General features: G+C 35.3%; 1 protein-coding gene across 1 annotated transcript in view; it reads left to right on the forward strand.

Moving 5' to 3' along the window:
* Window positions 1-6,573: 6,573 nt before the first annotated feature.
* Window positions 6,574-19,948, forward strand: part of LOC117169114 (transcription factor AP-2-epsilon) — a 121,117-nt gene continuing 107,742 nt past the window's right edge. Inside the window, exons 1-2 of the mRNA XM_033355273.1 lie at window positions 6,574-6,943; window positions 7,052-7,383. Of these exons, the coding sequence (XP_033211164.1) occupies window positions 7,105-7,383 (279 nt within the window). The 5' untranslated portion in view covers window positions 6,574-6,943; window positions 7,052-7,104. The remainder of the gene's footprint in view (window positions 6,944-7,051; window positions 7,384-19,948) is intronic.

Raw genomic sequence — 19,948 nt, forward strand, 5'->3', positions numbered from 1 at the left:
AAAAAAGCTGATGCTAGTTTAGTGAATCTGGAACTCCGATCAACTACATACTTTAACTAAAAGTTTAATTACCTATCACATTCATTTAATGTCCGTTATATTAAATTAATACAGTTCCAAATCCATGGGCAATTTTTGTTGGTCGCCAAACTTCAGATATTTTGATTAAATTCGAGCAGTTCTAGCGTTACGGGAACATTTCAGTTCAGTGTCCTTCAAACTTATTGAATTAATGCTAGCTAATTCTGAAAATAACCTGATATAGCCAGAGCAAGAGTTCTGTGTAATCTTTAGAAGATCTCAATGAAGACTCCTGGCAATTTTAGATTATGCTATTCCATCTATCATGTTTATATATAAACAGCCCAGAGAATGCAGAAGAAGATAGTCAATCTACATGTAGGTTGTGAGTAGACATTATCAAACGTGCGATTAAACGGAAGCGTAAGTGCCAAGGATTTCCCCTCCAACCATTATTAATCGGACTTGCTTTATCGTAGCTCCCACCAATGACCAAGCAATATGGGCGTGACTTACTGAGATTCGTTATTATTTCAATCACGTTCACAACCACGCGATTATACACTGTACAGCCATGCAGCAGCTCGCAAATGATGCCAACTTGCTGCTGATTAGTTCGTTTCTCCGTTCCTTTACCACCATGTAGTAAACACAGCAAGTACGCCCACTGTTATTTCTTTTGTACACTATATCTGTCAAAGTATCCCATGAAACAGTCATCTATATCCCTCACTGCGATTTCAAAAAATCGAACAGGGGGACGTGTCTTGTAAAGACTTGCAAGTTGACAATTATCATTAAATTGTATCATTATGATTCATTTCAATATCCATTATTAATTAATTAAACCGTTCACTAATACATAGCCGCAATAGATAATATTGTAGATGGTGCTCTTTATACAAATAGCCCTTACAATTATAGATGTTCCATGTGGTTAGCGATCAAGAAATGATATCGCATCAACCGCACGATATTGTACATTCTTTCAGCACATCTCGAGTTAGCCCCCCTCCCCCTACAAGCCAGCTTTTTTCGATCAGGATGTAATCACAAATTTTATTTTTTTACCAACAAGGAAATGTGCTGACGAATACCAGATATCGATTTATGATAGCTAGCATATTCATAATAGACTCATCAAGTATCGATTGGAAACATCTTGAAGTGCACTGATGATCTATTCTGCGGTATATCTGTTTTGTGGTATGGTGATCATCACCACAGATTTTTTCGTAAACATAAATTTTTCTTTAGAAATATTTCAAGGCGAACGTGGATATCTTTATCGACATGTAAGGCGATTTATACACTTGGGTAATTTACGTTATCAGGACAATTATGTATCACACTCGGTTCTTGAGAAAGAGCGTACAAATGATGCTGCGGATTTATTATCAACGACAATTCTCGAAATAAAAGGCTGCTTGCTACTTCATCTTCTTTTTTACTCGAACATAGTGGTATCTCGAGCTCGAACGGATCAAAGGGATGCGAAATTCGGCGGTAACGAGGACATGTCGCCACTGCGGATCCGGCAATAAATCAAGAGCAATGAACAAGGATGCACTGGGTTTGGTTTGGCCACGCTCCAATTCTTGCGGCCGTCGAAAGTGAATACTTTGCAGTAACACGAGTCACCCTGCTTGCATAACAACCAAAGAGTTCGATATTGTCGAAGGTGTCTCGAGCCTAAGTGATCGATCACGATTACTTCATACCATTGTCAACATCGTCCTTGCTTTAAATGCATCTTGATCGTTATTTTTATTTTTATCCGCATCGCTCATTGTTTGACTTTACAGATTAGGAAGATTTATCTATCTCTTTTAATTTCAATTAAATTGGCAGAATATTTTTTATTTTAACATTGGTTTCGGTTAAGTAAATATTAAATAAGATGTCTTGCTATTGTAACCTGACACTTGACACAATGATCAGCTCATTATCATCGGCTAAACTATTTTTAAAGTGCATTCAGAGTCCTCGAATCGAGAATCACTAATATAAACGTCGAAAGACGTTCGGTCAGATAAGTCCCTTGTGCGTGCGTCCCGCATTTTTCTTTCACCAGTCTCTTTCTCTCTCTCTCTCTCTCTCTCTTTCAGACACTCTCAGCAGCTTCTTTGAATATTGCTGTCTCTCTCTTTCTTTCTCCCGAGCTCTGAGCCTTTTGCGACCTCTCGTCCACCCCAGGATTCCGTTGTACTCACACTCGTTTGGTCCAGCCCAGCATCAGGTCAACGCCCCAGTGACCAGCGCACCTTCTTCGTCCGTTCGTTCACGTTCATTCGTGTATCTGAGTCGCCTGGTATCATAAAAGCATGCTTCTTTCGATTGGCCCGGTGTCCACTTTAAGCTCGTTACACGATGGGAAACCGGCGCTGAACTCAAGACGAAATTTAACGACCGAACCTGGTGTCGTTAAAACTGGTGTACGGAGGTATGCAACATTTCTGGACAAGTCTGAACCTGGGAGGTAAACGTGAAATTTTATCACACGATGTCTTCAGGTTCGATAATAAATGGGTCCATGTCAAGTTGGTGGTTTCAGGAATTTGTAATTCTCACTCTCAGCCTCCAACTACCAGTGGTCATAAAAATTATCTGTGCCAAGTTTCGCTTCAACTTTTTGTTTTCATCAGTATCCACAATTGTTCACTCGGTTAGATTAAGCCTGGGACTTAACTCGTCCTGATTGATTGCAAACAAAACTCCGAGATGATTGATACGGGTGAGAGGATATATCAGAATAATTTCAATACAAGAGTACAATTTTTCTGGGTATTGAATTAGCACATTTCCTGTGGCTTTTGAAGGGGCTTTTCACGGATCCCTCGTGAACTCCGGCTGCATGCACGAGTCTTATCCGAGCACAAAAGGCGTGATATAATAATAAACGCTTTTCGCGAGTCGCCTCGGCAGATAGGTGAATACTGAATACGTATATAGACTTGGCCATTTTTACAGTAATATTTTATACGAACGGGCATTATATCGTATCGCGCCGGTTGGATGGCCTTTCCCATCAGGGGAATATTGTGTAGCTTGCATACGTGCCCACATATTCTATGAGACGGCTTCGCTATCTGCATCCGGCAGAGACGCCCCGGAGTAGACGTGAAAATATGCTCAAAGATTTCTCCTGGGAAAAGCATCAAAGCGGTCTCGACCTCGCGACATATTATCGAAGGACAGTTAATCTAAAAAATGTCGCTCGTTTCTCCTCCAGTTACTAAATTTTCAATACCCTATGTACACGACGGGAACATCTTTCAGGCAGCTTTTCTCATGCTTCGAGAGTAAATTGTATGAAATTAAATGATCTAAAAGAAAATTTAAGTGAATAACATTATCGGAAAATCTCCCGAAAATTGTTTTAAGACTACACAAATTGAAGTCTTATTTTTCAAATTATCAATCGAGTCAATACTAAATTGCAGAAACCCAACTATAAAATGGGGCTTAGATCTAGATTAACGTAACAGATAGAATATATTAGCTAAACTCGTTTTGCCCATGACTCGTTAACTAAGTTTTTATACAACGAAAGAATTGTGTTCCATTTCAGAAATAAAAATTAGTACTCAGATTCATTATCAGTAAGCAAACAAAGCTAAGAGTCTAAATTGATATTTTGTCTGTCCTAGATGGCTCCATGAGTGGAGGAATTAGCCTCGATTTTGATCTTCCGGTTAGGTTGATGCTCTGAAAAATCTAGTTCGCGTATCAGCAACAAACGAGATCGCAGAGGCAGTAACCATCCAGCCCGGACAGGTGTGCATACGAGGATGGAAGGCGGTTTAAGAGAAGGAAAGAGGTGATCTGTCTTGGTATGTCGGCTGCCGGAGGGAGCAGCCTCCGGTGAAAGCCTCGAGCCCCAAGGTCCACCGCCACATCGTTTCGCTCCGCTACTGAGATAAATTTATAAATTTATTCCGGAGAACGGTTTATTAGTATCTAATGATCTCCAGGACGCGTTTACCTGTCTTGCCTGCCCCGATACGTGCACAGATACGATCCGGTTGTGTTCATCAGCAGTTCGCTCCATCGATTTTTCGAAACGAAGAGATAGCAGCGTCGCGAGAGATTATTCGACCTGTCTTTCAATGAAAGAAGTTACACGTGTTTGCAAAAAATAATAGGCTTACCGGATCGTGAATCATGATTTAGCTCACGTCATTTTTCTGTCCGGAAGACATTTAATGCTCATCAGCAACAATGTTTTTCATCCCATCGTTCATCGATTTTTTGTGATGTATTTCGCTCATTTTCATACGGGTAATAAGAATCGATTGCAGAGGTCGACTTACTTTCGAAATGATATCTCGCAGTAACATAAATCTGACTTTTTGGGTCGTGACTTCGACAGAGTGTCGTTTATAGCTGCGCGTTTACCGAAGCAGACGCATTCTTTCTTAACGAGACGGTCATTGCGTTTTGCTCCTGGTCGTATTTGGGTTAACGTATGGAGGAATGTCACCGGTGTGACAAGCTAATTCGATGACGGACTAGCGATTCAGGGATAAATAAACTTGCTTATCGATAGAACTGAAAATCTGTATTCGGACTGCGAACTGCGGAAAGGAAAGCAGGATCAATGTAAAGATATCTGTTACCAACTACTTCTTTTATAACTACTATATATACAAGGGGTGGTATCACGGCTCCTGACGTAATTATTAATTAAATGTGAAACCGGTTAATTGTAAACCGGAATCAGTTTCAAAACGAAACTTTGTTTTTCCTGTGTTGATTGCAGATGACGAAAAATCCCTTTTCCAAATTCTCTATCTGAAAAGTAATTTGTCACCTCTGTGTTCTGAGAAAATGTCAGCTTTGTCATGAAATTATCCTTGTCTCAACCTGTTTGTGCGTAAATATGTCCCAAGACAGATATATACGTGTCCTGTGACAAGTACTCTCTGGAAGCATTGCTTTCGAGTCGGCGTTTCTTACGCAGTACATAACTGAAGGCAGGATCTGCAGCTACTAATAGGAAATATATCCTGAGAACAACAATGGTCATTTGCATCTTTGAATAGGATCAGCGATCTGCACAATGGAACTTGAGAAGCAGTATTGTCGTATTTCTCGAACGCTGAAACTTCAAACCTCAGTTTACTGCACCTTTATGGCAGAGAACCAAGTTGAATCGAGTTTCGATCATAGGGCAGTCGTTAAAATACCTTAAGGAAAGGTAGGAAGGTCTAGGATCTGAGGGACTCGAGACGCATGGTATTATCATTACCTGTTACAAGAGCAGACATCGGTTTCAATTTCGCTTAATTGAAAACGTCTGAGCAGAGGAATCTCAAAATTCTCTTTGCAAATTTCGTAAATCGAGTTCCATGTAAAAACAATCGTTATCTCTATAACTTTGAAGGTTTTGGAACTTGTATTTCTTCATTTATATCAATATGTTATCAAATTATACTAGGTAGTTGATCTGAAAAAACTTTATTTGCAAATCACCTAGGGATAATTTATGGAATGTACCTAAGTGACGGGAAACCATAGAGGTCTACGTGTTCGGAAGAAATAGCATCTGTTCGCCAGTTACGAAAGAAGGTATATAGGAAATCGAAGAAGTCTGGCAATCTGGTAAGGTTAGAGTTAGACAGAATGAACAAACCAAGCGAGGAGACAGGACTTGTCGGCATCTCGTCGTTGTCAATCTATGCCTAGGGAATGGAAGCTTGGGAGATAGAGGAGATGCTTAACCAGGCCGATTTAACGTAAGATGGGACTTAATGCTGAGAAGACCAGCGAGAGGACCGATCTTTCGTGAAGGAAGAGGGGATTGAGGGTCAACATTCTCTTTCTCTCTCCCCACATCTGTTTCTCTTGATCGAACTCTCCGCCTTGATAGACCACACATATATGCCTACAAGAGAGGGAGATAGCAGAACTTGAAGATGGCTTTGCCCAGCGGAGAAGAGAGTGAGAAGCTCAGCAAAGAAGAGAATGGGCTCTCATGAAAAGAGAGGATAAATAACTTTCAGCTTCTGCTAGCTAGATAGACCATAAAGGCCATGATGAAGAAGAGGACAAAAATAAAGAGAGAGAGGACAACCAACGGATGGTGTTTAAAGGAAGGGCAAGAATATGAAAAGGACATGCGTATAAAAAGGATGATGATACAAAATAAGAAATCAAGAAAAGAAAGAAAAGGAGAAATTTCGCGAACGGGGTAAAACGGGTTCGAGTCGATAAGGACGCGCACAGTCCAGTTAGCTGGTGCGGGAAAAAGAGGAATTGGAAGACAAAGAGAGGGAGAGAAAGAATGAGAAGCTGGGACGGAGAAGGCGAATCCGACAGGTGGTGGTGGAGACGGTGGTGCTAGTCATGGTGGTGGTGGTCAGCAGGCACCGTAGCAGTTCAACACTTGCTCCACGCACGGAGTTTTGCCCCCTCCTGCCACAGGCGGCGCCACTCGGCTCCTTTCCTCTTTTCGCCTCTAGGCCATTCTTGAGAGGCGCGCGCGCCAAAGCGGTATGTCCAGACACGTCTTCCCACCGATCTTAACCAATACGCGTGCGCGAAAGTGCTTTCCCGGGGACTTTTCCGAAACTCGGCCACGTGACTGCCTGACCACGTGACGACGTCTCCCCTACGCCACCGTGTCCTCAGGGTTCAATCCTGACATGCTGTGTGTTCGGAAGTGAGTTTTGAGTGAAGGTAAACATTCCAGCATTGAGAATTTTCATCAAAGATTGGATCCTCTGAGATACAGTAGGTAATATTAGTTCGTAACCAAATCTGCCTTGACGATCGATGACGAAAGATCAAACAATCACGTGATAGAAACGTGATTAGCAGGAGATGCAGGTGGATCAGAAAAATAATTAGTGAAGTGTGAATATGAATGAAAATGAGGACTCAGGAAGGGGTCCAGCTTACCATATTAAGGTAGACTGAGGTATGTCTGTATCAATAGCATTTTTTTGGTACTTAGCATAAATCAATTATTCAAGAGCAATGGGATTAGTGCACGACAAACATGAATTTGAGAGTGAATATTATTCAGGGTTGATAAACACATTGGATTAAAGTATATAGAAGAGAAAAGAAGAGCCTAGAATGTCGGTACTCGAGAGCAACGAGGTTGACAGATCTACGATGTCCCCACTGGACGCGGTTGCGTCTCCGACTAGCGTTGGTTCCGAACTGATGGTCACGGACATGTTAGACGAGCATGACTCTGATCTCAACGATCCTAGGAACGGGAAGCGCAAGAGAGACACCGATGGAGAGGGCCTTAGCCCGAGAAAGCTTCCGTCCTTGTCGAGTAATAATAACGACGTAGGATTCGTTCTTGAAGAAAGCGGAGATGATGGACTGCATGAAGATGCAGATAATGTAAGTCTAAAGACTCTATTTCCTGATGAACCTCTCATGTTTACTCTTTGATTTTTACCTACAAATAAGATTGTAACAAACCAATGAAGATGAAGATTAACCTGAAAGATTGTCACTTTAAAGAAGAGAACATTACCCATCTCCATCTTATCAATTTCTCATTAACTCGCTTAGTCAGTAGGGTGGTCTAGTTTACGCTTATATGAAAATTGTATATAACCGCTGCGATTTTTCTCGCTAAAACTCAAGAGTGAGTATTGGGCTTAACAAAAATATATACAAAGTAATAGATATGGATTAACCTTGCTTTTCTGCTTTCCGAGATAAAATTACATAATCCCTCAAAGCTTAAATCGAACGACTTAGAGACTATGATCATTAAAGTCGATACCTGTCTTTTACATGAATGCATCATAGGTCGGATCTCGCAATGACTTTACTGAGCGTGCAAGTTGATCTAACCTTAGTCTTTCAAGATTCTTGGAATATCGAGAACCAGTTCCTATATTCGCTTTCTTCGGCGTCGAATACGAGAGGAGACACATCTTGCCTAAGGCAGCGCTGAGTTTATTTTACTTTTGCATGAACTTTGTCTCTCCCGTTCGCGCTTTAAAGAGAGAGCAAGAAGGAAGAGGGTTCCCCAGTCACCCCGAGGGTGCTTCAGGTTTGAGTCACTGCTACACCTTCGGGCAGTTCGTGTTTACGGACGCGCACCATCACGTATATTATGTCTTATACTTCCATTCGCTATGGTGTAGATATAGAGGCTTCTTTTTTGCTACTCCTTTTTCCTTCTTCCTCTTCTCAATTCTCAGACCTCACACTTGTTCGAGGAGGCATCAATACGAAAACGAGGACAGTATAGGCGCATAGGCAGGACAGTTGTAGGATAAGCACTTCGACGAGGTCATAAAACGGGTTTCAGGAAAAATTTATCTGGAAGCAGGCGAACCGTTCGATCCACGAGTTACGATTGTGTACTTTGATGTCATAGTGTGGAATTTGGCACTTTGAGCGAGGTCACCCTAATCTTTCAAACTGCAATTTGCAAATATAATTTGTAAATGTACTTTGGTTTAAAAAATTATTTTATTTCAAAGAATGACAATTTTTTAATTATGTTTGAAAATATTCTTACTGTTTACTGCAGAACATCTATTCAAATGGCAGAAATCCATCAGCTTTCCAATCTTTACATCTTTACGGCTAGTCTTGAAATGAAACGAATGCGGATTTGTAAAGCTGTCTCCAGAAGGAGTGGTTTGTGCACGCGATAACTCTGGAAAAATTAACTACGACATGGTTATAACGTAATTATATACGTCGGTAATAACATATCCTAGTGACTACTACATACCATGATGTTGCGTTCGCGTTCAGCGCCACAAACCGACAAGTTTTTCATCCCTTCGAGATTTTGCCCATAATTTCAGACCGATGAACTTTCCGTGAACGCGACTTTTTAGAACAAAACCGACTTAGCCAATCATCGTCCATCCAGATTAAGATCAGAAAAGAAAAAACAAAAAGTAAATAACAGATTGGAAAATACATAGCATCAATAAGAATATCATTATCGATTATGAAATATCGCTTGATTCTCTTGTATATTGCGTCAAAGATATTTTTATCTCATTGATCATAGATCATAGGTGTTATCGGTTCTTAAAGAAATGCAAAAGCAACGCAGTTTCTACTGGTGAATGCAGCATTCGATTTTAGTGACGATCTTTTCTCATTTTGGACTGTCCTCATTCCGTTTCGCGGTTTTGTAGATTCATTCGCGCTCTTGAATGACATACGTCGTAAACTCAAGCGCTCATGAAGGTACAAATTTTCCGACGCATGTGGCGGTAGTCTAAAGGCCAAAGATTAATCACTTGTGGTATTTTAAATAATGATAGTTCTATGTGATATTCATATGCATTATGGCGTGATATATTGCCCGAGGCTGGAAGAGGCCGCAGTTAACATTCTTAAATAATGATTCCTCGCCTGGGTCGACGTAGGCGCATCCGCGATTCCTAGAATCAGTGAATACGATCGCTACAATAAAGTTGACGAAAGTCATCGATCAACCTGTTGTTTTTGTGCGATGCAGACTTCATCGCGATTTTATGGTCGCTAGCTTCATTTGAATCGCTCTAATGTCCGTGATGCAAACTGGAACATCTGATTTGATCGCCAAATCAATTCCAATTAATACCTTAGAATAGCACAAACACATATTTATACATTGTAATAAAAGTTTTTTCATTTGCCAATTTTTTTGTTGCAAAAGGTGGTTTAATCACTTTTACGACTCGCTTGACCCATATCGTGAAGTCATCTTTCTGAAAAAAAATGATTAATTTTTTCCGATTGAGCATCATTTAGTTTGAACTAGCATCTTGAAACCTATTAAAAGAGCGAGTAATCATGCAATTGTCTATTTTTTGACTTGCCATAGTTTTTTATTGATCGAGTCATAGGCTGGTTATTTCAGATCGTCATTCACACCAGCAATAAGCAATCGCAAGAAACTTATTGTATTCGAAGAGGATATAATATTCCTTTCACATTATATTTTTATTTTTCACTGCGTCTTGGCGGCATAACAAAGATCGTTATTATTATTGCGAACAATAATAAATTGATCGACCTATCGCATAATGATGATGTACACCTTCGTCATTATCTGCGAACATTATGAAACACCTCCGATCGAACAGCTCGCTTCTACATCGTTATGCGAGTGACGTGAAATTTAACCTCGATCATTTGCGCGACTTGACTTCTCTGTGCCTTAAATTAATTGCCATTGATAAAATTGTACGAAGGTTCATCAGAATGTTTTAATTTAATTTCCGAATTGAGTTTTGCAATTAACTAATCTCAAATTCACTTTTGTTTCAAATAATATTAGAATTTTATAAATAAAGTCAGCTTGGAACCCTTTTCTTCTTAGCATCCCTCGGAGACGTGAGAAATTTTTTTATCCGCAAAACATAACTGACTTATAAACATTGAAAAGGTTTTTGTGCATCTGTTGCTGAAGCGGAATGCGCTTCTGGAAGTACCTGTGATTACATCCTACTTGTACTCATCTCGCCAGGATCCTAATTAAATCGCCGTTCTTGTCTCGGAATGGGTCAAGTAACTTGGCTTAAGTTGATCCCTGGAGTTGACCGCAATATACCTCATTCTCAGATTCTTCCTTCACCTTATGTTAGATGATTGAACTCAATTCGAAGAACTGAAAATCACTTGAATCTGAAATACGTAGACGAAATATTTTTACGATTATTAGTAACTTTTTCCGTGGAGAAATTAATAATTCAGTGTTCCTATAACTGATCTGGAAGCCTAACAAGGATAGGAAGTAACCTGGAATTTGAAATCGTACCCCGACTCGCCAGAAATATTTGAATGCTACAAAGTGTCTTTGTTCCTTGGCAAGTTATTTTGAAATTAAACTTATCGCCTGCGCAGCTACTATCCTTTTTCCCCAGCTTCTAAAGGCTAACTCGAAGCAAAAGCTTTGCATAATGCGGTTACGTCGGCAGAGAACCAAGTCTTCTTCAGAAATTAAATCCCGCTCCTGAGACCAATATTCAAACAAAATTCGGTCTCTCTTGCTCCTATTATGACACTCCCTTCCTCTTAACTGAACTTAGCAAGCCAAGTTACGTACGAGGTAATAAAGATCTGGATTAAGTCGCGTTCAATATATGCGGCTTCTTGCGCGAATAAACACGCCGTTTTGTATAAAACACGCATGCGAGTTTTCAATAAAGGTTGTGCATTACATGCTGCTATATTTATTCGCATAATCAGCGTTTTTTGGGACATTATATACCGCATTATTATACCGCAGGCTTGGTCTGTTATGTGGTTTCTGTCGCAAACTGCTCTGGGCTCTGATCGTTCGCCCATTGGAACACGCGCGACCTGTTTATTGCCGGAGGTGCGATATAATCGGGTGCCTTACATTGATTTTATTGCACTGCCTATTTGCTTATTTGCACGCATCTATACTCATAAATTATACTCGACAAGGATAGGGGAAATCTCCTTACAGTGGATAGCTTCGTACAGTGGATAATTACAAATAACAGCGAAATGTCTAAAGAACAATTACATCATAAATCATCTGCAGAATTCGATCGGTTGTTAGTCATTTTTATGAAACTTTTTGTATACTTTGCTAGTTTTAGTGATATTGAGACGATTTTTAAGCTGTGTTTAGTCATCCCGAAAAACTGGGTGAGTCGGAAAAGGGGATGGACCAGTCGTCCCGAAAATCAGGACGATTAACCAAGTTTCTGAAAAGTATTGGACTAATAGTCACCCCGAATTGCGGAACGATAAGAAAATTCGTTTTTTGTTTCAATTATTCGCAACAAAACTTAGTTTTGAAAAAAAATATTGTTTGTAAAAATAAATTCTCAACTACTTTTTATATTGTTCAAAAACCAATTCAAACACGAGTTCAAAAAGAGGTATAATAATTTTCGCATTTAAAAAGAAAGAGAATTCAAACCCAAACGATTTTCTTGACAATGTAATCATTACGAGACCTTTTTTTATTTAAAAAATCACACGAAAGCCAAAGTCATTTAATTGGAATTTTTGATTGGTGAAATTAATTAAGCATGCTTTGCTTGAAAAAGCCGTAATTTCGACTGACAAAACAGTCTTTTTAACCGATGAATCAGTCAAAAGAAGTAATTGATTTGTCTGCTGTTGTAAATGAATAAAATTCTTTCTAAATTAAATTTTTGTAAAAATTACTGGTTATGTCATCGAAAATATGTGCTTCAATTAGTAAAAGTTATTAAGTGATTCGTTTTTTAACAAGTCATTCATTAAAAATTACTGATTTAATTAATGACAGTTTCAGTTTAGATCATTATATTATTTTATACTTACAAAATAACTGTTCTTGGTTCAAAATTCATATATTTGCTTAAAATATCAACAACCAGGGCATTTTTCTTCGAGATTTCATCTCTTTTTGTTGAACATTCAACTACTTAGTTGAAAGTTAAAGAACTTTGTTTAACATTCTTTTTTGCTTTTGTTGTTTCTAAAAATTTATCATTTTAGTTTCAAAAAATTAATTTCAAAGGGTAATATCGAACTAGTTTGTTAAAAAATGTCTTTTTTGTTAAAAATTAATTTCTTAACTGAAAGTGTAATTATTTCATTTTTCGTTGAACTCAGTACTTTTTTAGTTCCAAGTTCAATTGTATCGCTGAAAATTTGTGTGTTTTGTTAAAAATTCTTCTTTTTAGTATCAAATTGATCTTGTTGCACAGTGGGACGGAACCACGCAATTGCAGGACAAAAATCACATGTTGGTTGAAAATTCATCTTTTTTGGTTAACAGTTCAACTACTAGTTTGGAAGTTGAATCTACTTTATTAAATAGTTTTTTCAACATACAGCTATTCCATTTTTGTTAAAAATTCATCTTTCTTAGTTACTGATTTTAAAATTAGGGCCTTGATTATACAATATTACATGTGACTTTAGTATGCGTATTTATTTTCAAGAACATCTCAGGTTTCAAGATAATGGTTAAAGTTTGCGGTTTTGCTGAAATAATCTTCATCACATACTCTTTCAGTAAAACTATAAATTACACCTCCATGATTTATCTTTCTGTTATAATTGAACGATTATAAGCAGAAAGTGCGTAGAAAGTAATAAAATATCCTTTAGGTTTAATGCAGCAATCCGCAGTTCATTTGTGTGTTAATAACTTTTCTTTTCTGGTAAAAGTCATGTCACGATCAAATCATATAAAATGTTCGCATCTTCTTTAATTTAATCTTATAGTACTGGCGTACCCGTAAGGTGAGGGAAATGAAGATTGGTTGCTTTCTCCTGAAGATTATATTTTTTGTTAAAAATTTTATTATCTTGTTGAAAACTAAACAATTTTGTCAAGAAGTCATCTCAACTATTTTTTTGAAAATTCATATTCTTGTTTTCAACTGAAATCTGTTTTGGTTAAAAATCCATCTATTTTTTTTTAAATTCGTTTTTTGATTTAAAAATGCATTGCTTGAAAATTAATCTGTTTTGCTTGATAATTCAAATATTTGGTTGAAAATTCCTTTTTGTTTTTTTTTTTAATGTCAACTGTTCTTAATTTAAAATCAAAACCGTAATTTATCTTTAGATGAGCTCTAACTAAATTGATGAAAAAAATGTAGTAGATAAAAATTACGGGAGATTAGGGGGAGGGGGGGGGGGGTAAAAACTTATGGACCCTTAAAAAGATGAGTACGTTGTTCAAAATTTGAGAAAAAAACTTTACGTAATTTATTCTCGGCCCCTCGATGTCTTCTTTTCGAGAAGATATTGTAAATTGCTTCATCAGAATTGCATCATATAAGAGATCTCTTAAATCGCATATTGGATATTAAAATAATAATTTGTCTATAATTAAAATTAAGATTATTATGATTCAGATCGAATTATACTATCCATCATATTAATGTGACGTATAATTATTAAAATTCTCGTTTAAAGATAATGAAGTTTTAAACCCATTACCTAATTTCATAAGGTCTGCTTTCTGGCAGATTTTAATTGAATCTGGTAATAGTATTTTAATTTTTCGATATTTATGCAAGGCACTGTTTTCGACTTGCCATTCAGTGTCAGACACGCACCTGATGGGTAATTAAGGTTTGAAAACATTCTGTTATTACCATGTAAATGGAGCTAACCTTTACGAGTTCGAGGTTGCATTCTTCACTGATGTGTTTGGACAAGTTCAAAGCTTAAAACCTGCAACCTATCTTGCTCCTACGTTTTTATTTATTTATAGAATCATGCTTGTCTTGTTTCAGTGAATGGCTAATGACATATTAAATTATTTATCTTGTCGTGTTACGTTTCACGGTCAATAGTATCTTCCTGTAATTAATGGCAGAGTGCTTTCAGTAGCTCAGGAAATTAGTGGCTTATGATAATGCAAAAGTGCAATGGCCGACTCTCTTCCATATTAACGGAATCTCAAGAATCCAGTAGTGCTTTGTAGAGAGGCGAAACAAAACGCAAATAATGAAATATACATAAATGGTTACGCATAATACTATAACTTTCTGTAGCCGTGAACGGTATAAGAAATGGGAGGTTGTAAAAAGTTTTATGAATCCCCTGCCTATGTTATTAGCATGTACATACACTGCGCAAATCCTCAGACAAGGTTTTAAATGTTAAGCAAAATTTCCTTTTTGCTGATCGCTGGCCGCGTTTAAAAAAAAACGATAAAAATCGTACTTTAGAGAGAAAAAACCGTTGTATATGTAAAGTCTATCGTTAGCAGGGTTGCTACAAAACTTCATTTTCAAAATTCTCTGATTTTTTCCTAACCAATATTTATTTTCCCTTGTCCTATTAATATTCAAAGACCAGCATTTGAATATTGTAATATTTTTACCATAGACTCTTTCATACGCGGGATAAAATAATTTACGATTAAAATTTCAAATTTATTGTTTTATTTTAATAAAAAAAATTACTTTACACCATAAACGATGAATTTCAATATAAAAGGATGAATTTTCAACAGTCAAATATTAAAACAAAACAAAATAAATTCTTAACAAAATAGTTGAATTTTCAAAAAAAAAGCTTCAAACACAACAGATCAAGCTTCAACAAAAAACAGATGAATTTTCAACCAAGTAATTAATTATTTTCGAAGATAGTCAACTAAATGCTGAAGTTTCGAGCTGCAAAGATCAAGTTTGAACCAAACAGTTGAATTTTCTGAATTTTTTTAAATTAATTTTTTTTTATCTGAGGATTTATCTATTTTATTAAAAATACGTATATTTCAGTTAGATTAAATAGGTTGATCATTTTTTTTTCAGTAAAAAAGCATTTTTCTAAATTGAAAAGTTAACGATCCATTTTTTGTTGAAAACTAATCTTTTTTGTTCGAAAATTCAACTATTTTGTTGAAGATTCATATTTTTTTATTAGAAATTATATTTCTTACTAAATATTCTTCTTTCATGATGTGAAAATCAACCGTTTTCTGTGACATTCAACTTATTAACTTGAAAAATCAACTGCTTTGCTGAAAATTCATCTATTTGTTTGAGGATTCACTTATTTTGTTGGAAATTCGTATTTTTTGTAGATTTAAATGAAATTGAATTATTCTTCTTTTGTGTCATGAAAGTCCCCTTTACTGGTGGAAAATCCATCTCTCTCGTGGTGAAAAGAATTTTTTTATTGAAAGTTCATATTCTCGGGTTGAAAATTCAATTGTTTTTCAGAAAATTTCGATTTTTGCTTCAAAATTCAACAATTGGTAATGAAATGGACTATTCGTTGGGCAATTGACTTTCTTGAAAACTAAAATATTTATTTAAAGATTTACATATTTTGTTGAAATTTTTTCTGAAAAGTTAATTGTTCCACTTTTGGTTGAAAATTTATCTTTTATAAGTTAAAAATTCTTCTCATCTTGTTGAAAATTTTGTTTGTTGAAATTTAGTATTTTAAACTGAAAATTTACTGATTACAATTTTCATTTAAAAAATTATCTTTTTTGGTCGAAAATTCAACTATATTTCGTTGAAAAATCATCTTTCTTGATTATAAATTACTTTTCTGGTTGAAAATCCTTTTTTCTTCTGGTTTAAAAGGCAGCTGTTTTCTGTAACATTCAACCTTTTAACTTGAAAACTGAATTGTTTAGTTGAAAATTTATCTATGTGGTTAATGATTCAACTATTTTGTTAAAAACTTGTCTTTTTTCGTTGGACTTAATTGGTTGATAATTCGTTTTTTTTTGTTCTTGTTGAAAGGTAGTTTTTTTTTACTGAAAATTAAGATGTTTCATTTTTTGTTGAAAACTTATAATTTTAGTTAAAAAATCAACTTTTTGATTAAAAATTGATGCATTTTGTTAAATCTTCATCTTTTTAGATTCAAGATTCATGTTCTATGGTCGAAAAGTCATCTTTCTTGGTTGAAATTTCATTATTATTTATTGCAAATTTATCTCTCGTGGCTGAAAATTATATTTTTGATCAGAGAAGTGTCACGTGTTACAAAACCTTTGCGGATCCTCTCCTATGTGAGACTTTGTGACATGAGAGCAGCCCTCCCCCCTCTTTAGAATTTGACGTAATTTATTTACGGTCCCTTATGTCTTTCCCGCTTTTTATTAGTGCCAAGAACACGTCTCTATATACAATGAAAGAAATAATTGAATTTTCCTAGAGTCTAGTATTTTACGTATAAGCCAGCCAATCACAAGAATAGTTTCACTCTGTCGTACAGCTTTCTACAGATGACAATACTTCGATTTCACCGTAAAACTTATTAACGACCATTTCGTTTGCAACGCAGGGCCCTCAACTTTTTTCTTTTCCTTTAAATTAATCGCACCAATTACCTGAAGCGCGCCGGGACGTATAAGTGCAATTACTCGTTTTCAAGTCTCTCGTCCTTCTTGCTTATTAGCTCCGTTCGCGCATATGTTGGTAGTTGGTACCGATTCTGACATTAATTTCTCGTTTTTCTTTATCAAAGCTACCGACTACTCAGGTTCCACTCGCCAATTCAGACCTGCGCGTCGAACAGGATGACTGTTAATTCATTATTTCATTTCCAGTTCTCCTTACGGCTGCAAACAACAAGATAATCTGGATTAGAATCAGGTTTATCGGAGAGATTTTTCCTGATAGTTTCTAAAAGATCCTATTTTATCACTTCTTATATCTCGAACAGTCTTCGCTCTCTTAACAAAGTTTATCAACAAACTTGGATGTTGCACAGATTAAAAATTTAATTTAATTTGAGTACTTTTCATACATCTGATTTTTTTCACTAAAAATGCAGCGTTTTTACTCTACCAAGAAAAATAACGCCAAAATAACTCCTGCGTCGTTTATTTTCAAATTTTCTGGATATCACCTTGGGCCACCACAGAAATTTTTAAGGTTTTAATCTTTTTTAATTACTAAGAATTGAAAATTATATTTTCGCAAAAATAATTTTTGATCAAGTTAGTTTATTATGGTGCAAATTTCGCGTCTTTGGATTATTTTGTAGTGGCTAAGTAAAAAAATATGTTCATGCCTAAGTAAATAGCCTTGTTTTTTTCATTCGAGCAGAACCCATAGACAAATTTTTAATATTTAATCATTTTAAAAAAATTTTAATTTTTGAAAAAAAAATTTTTAAACAAAGAGGGAGACAAAAAGATTTATTTTCAACCTAAACCATATGAATTTTAAAGAAAACAGTTCAATTCTCAACCTAACAGATGAATTTTCATCCAAAATGATAAATCATTAACAAAAAAATGAATTTTTAAAAAAGCATTTACATTTGGTTCCGAACAGATCAATATTAAAATAGAATTTTAGAGAATAGATTTTTTTTAAATAAAATACGTAAATTATCAAATTTAAACATTTAATTTTAAACAAATGAGTCAAATTTTTAACCAAATAGATAAATTTGTAACGAAAATCATGAATTATAAAAAACTAAAATGAATTTTTAACAAAACGGTCCAACTTTCAATCAAGAAGTAAAATTTTCAATAAAAAAGATGAATTTGAACAAAAACGTATATGTAATAGTTGATATTTCATCGATTAAAGATTACAAATTCAAATTAATATCAGTTTAATTTAAACAAAAAAATGAATCTTTAACCAAAATATTATTTCAATATATTTCAATAAAAACAAAATATTTTGTAATTTAACATAAAAAATGTAGAATTTTTAGAATTTTTATGAAAATAGTTGAATATTCAACCAAATAGTTGCATTTGTAAATAAATATAATGAATTTTCAGTCGAAAGTGGAAGAGTTCAATTTTCAATTACAAAAATTAATTCTCGAAAAAAAACTTTTTAACCAAAAATAACTAAATTTTTACCTAAAAGGTGAATGTTTAACTAAAAATTACGAGTTTAGGGCTATAAAAAAGTATTTTGGCTCCTTAGCTTTCACTAAATAAATCTGTAATTTTGAGTGATCTTATCCGTAACTTTCAATGTCTTAATCAGTCATTTCTTTTTTATTTTAATCATTAATTTAAGTGTCTGAATTAAATAAAGAACTGTAATTGAGAAATTTTACTATTTTATTGTGGCAGACAAATCGAACACTTCTATTAACTGAAAATCAGTAATTTGAAGTGACAAATTGATTCAGTCAGCAATATTGACTAATATATCTGTTGAAACTACTGTTTTGTCAGCAGTAATGATTGATTTTTCAGTCAAAGCAGGCTTCCTTAACTAAATCAGTCAAATATTAACTGATTTAAATTTAGTGTGTGTATTTTTAATTTTTTATTGCACTTCTTATTTTATTTTTTAAAGTTATTTTAAAGGTTTGAAATGAACCTTGTCTTTCCGTGTGTTTCTCACCCATAATTACATAAATATTACTGCCATCGGGGCGTGGAACCCAGTGGAGAATCGGCCAGGTACAGAATCTTTTATAACTGGGATTAGGTTTCCATTCTAGGGATTCTGATCAAAGTATCTGATCCTAGTCTAAAAAAAAATGAAACACGGGGTTAAAGTCCCAGAACTGATTTCAGAGATTTCAGGAAAGAGGCGTAATAAACACGGATAGAACTTTTATGCCCCGTCGAGTTTAATTTATTTCCTCAAAAAATTATAGGTAACAAAATCAGTGATTTATGTCATTCATTTTTTAAATTAAAAATTCTCTGCTTTTAGTTTTACTGAAAGATAGTTTTATAGATTAGCTTACGATTCTTGATATTTTAGATAAAGTGTAAAACTGAACAGACCTTTGGGGGGTCATTTTTTAATTTAAAGATGTTTAAAAGACGAGTATAACAACAAATCAATTTTTATTAATATAATTATGAGTGATAATTTACAACCAGAGATTAATCAATGTTTTTATTAAAATAGAGACAAATGAGTAAAACTTTTCAAATCTCTGGTATAAGTCAGTAAAATATTTTAATTTTTCTTTATTTAATAAAAACGATAATCAAAGAATTTTAAAGTGCAGAAGAGATGTGTGATAATAGATAATATTACGTCGCGTGGGTTTACATGCGATATGCCGTTACGTGTGTAGGTTTAGCGCAACCGTATAATCAATCACAAGCTCCCAGTATGTAAGCAAAACGAACCTGAGTTCGAGAAAGTGTAAGTATAATCTTCGCCCTCTTCGGTAATTACCCCTTAATTACCCAATGCGATTAGGATCTGTTATTCTTGTTTTAAATAATTCTTGTTAATCTTGTCGATTTACTCTAGATACAGTTCACCGGAATGTTGTTAACTACATTTGCTTAACTTAACACGAAAACTCTCGAAAAGTATCCAGTGATCTCAGAGTTCTCATTCTTTCCCTGGCTTCTCCTTTTATAAAGAATTCCTCCTTTTTCCTTGTAAAGAGCTTTATACTCAGCGAATGTTATTAGAGTAAAGAATATCAATCTCACTATGAAGTTATCAGTCAGCTTGCTTATTTTTGTGTTATCTATGATGTACGATGAATTCGTGAAGCTCTTCGCTTGGGGTGATTGCTGGAGAGATTG

This window comes from Belonocnema kinseyi, chromosome 3 (genome assembly GCF_010883055.1).
Source record: "Belonocnema kinseyi isolate 2016_QV_RU_SX_M_011 chromosome 3, B_treatae_v1, whole genome shotgun sequence".
NCBI lineage: Eukaryota > Metazoa > Arthropoda > Insecta > Hymenoptera > Cynipidae > Belonocnema > Belonocnema kinseyi.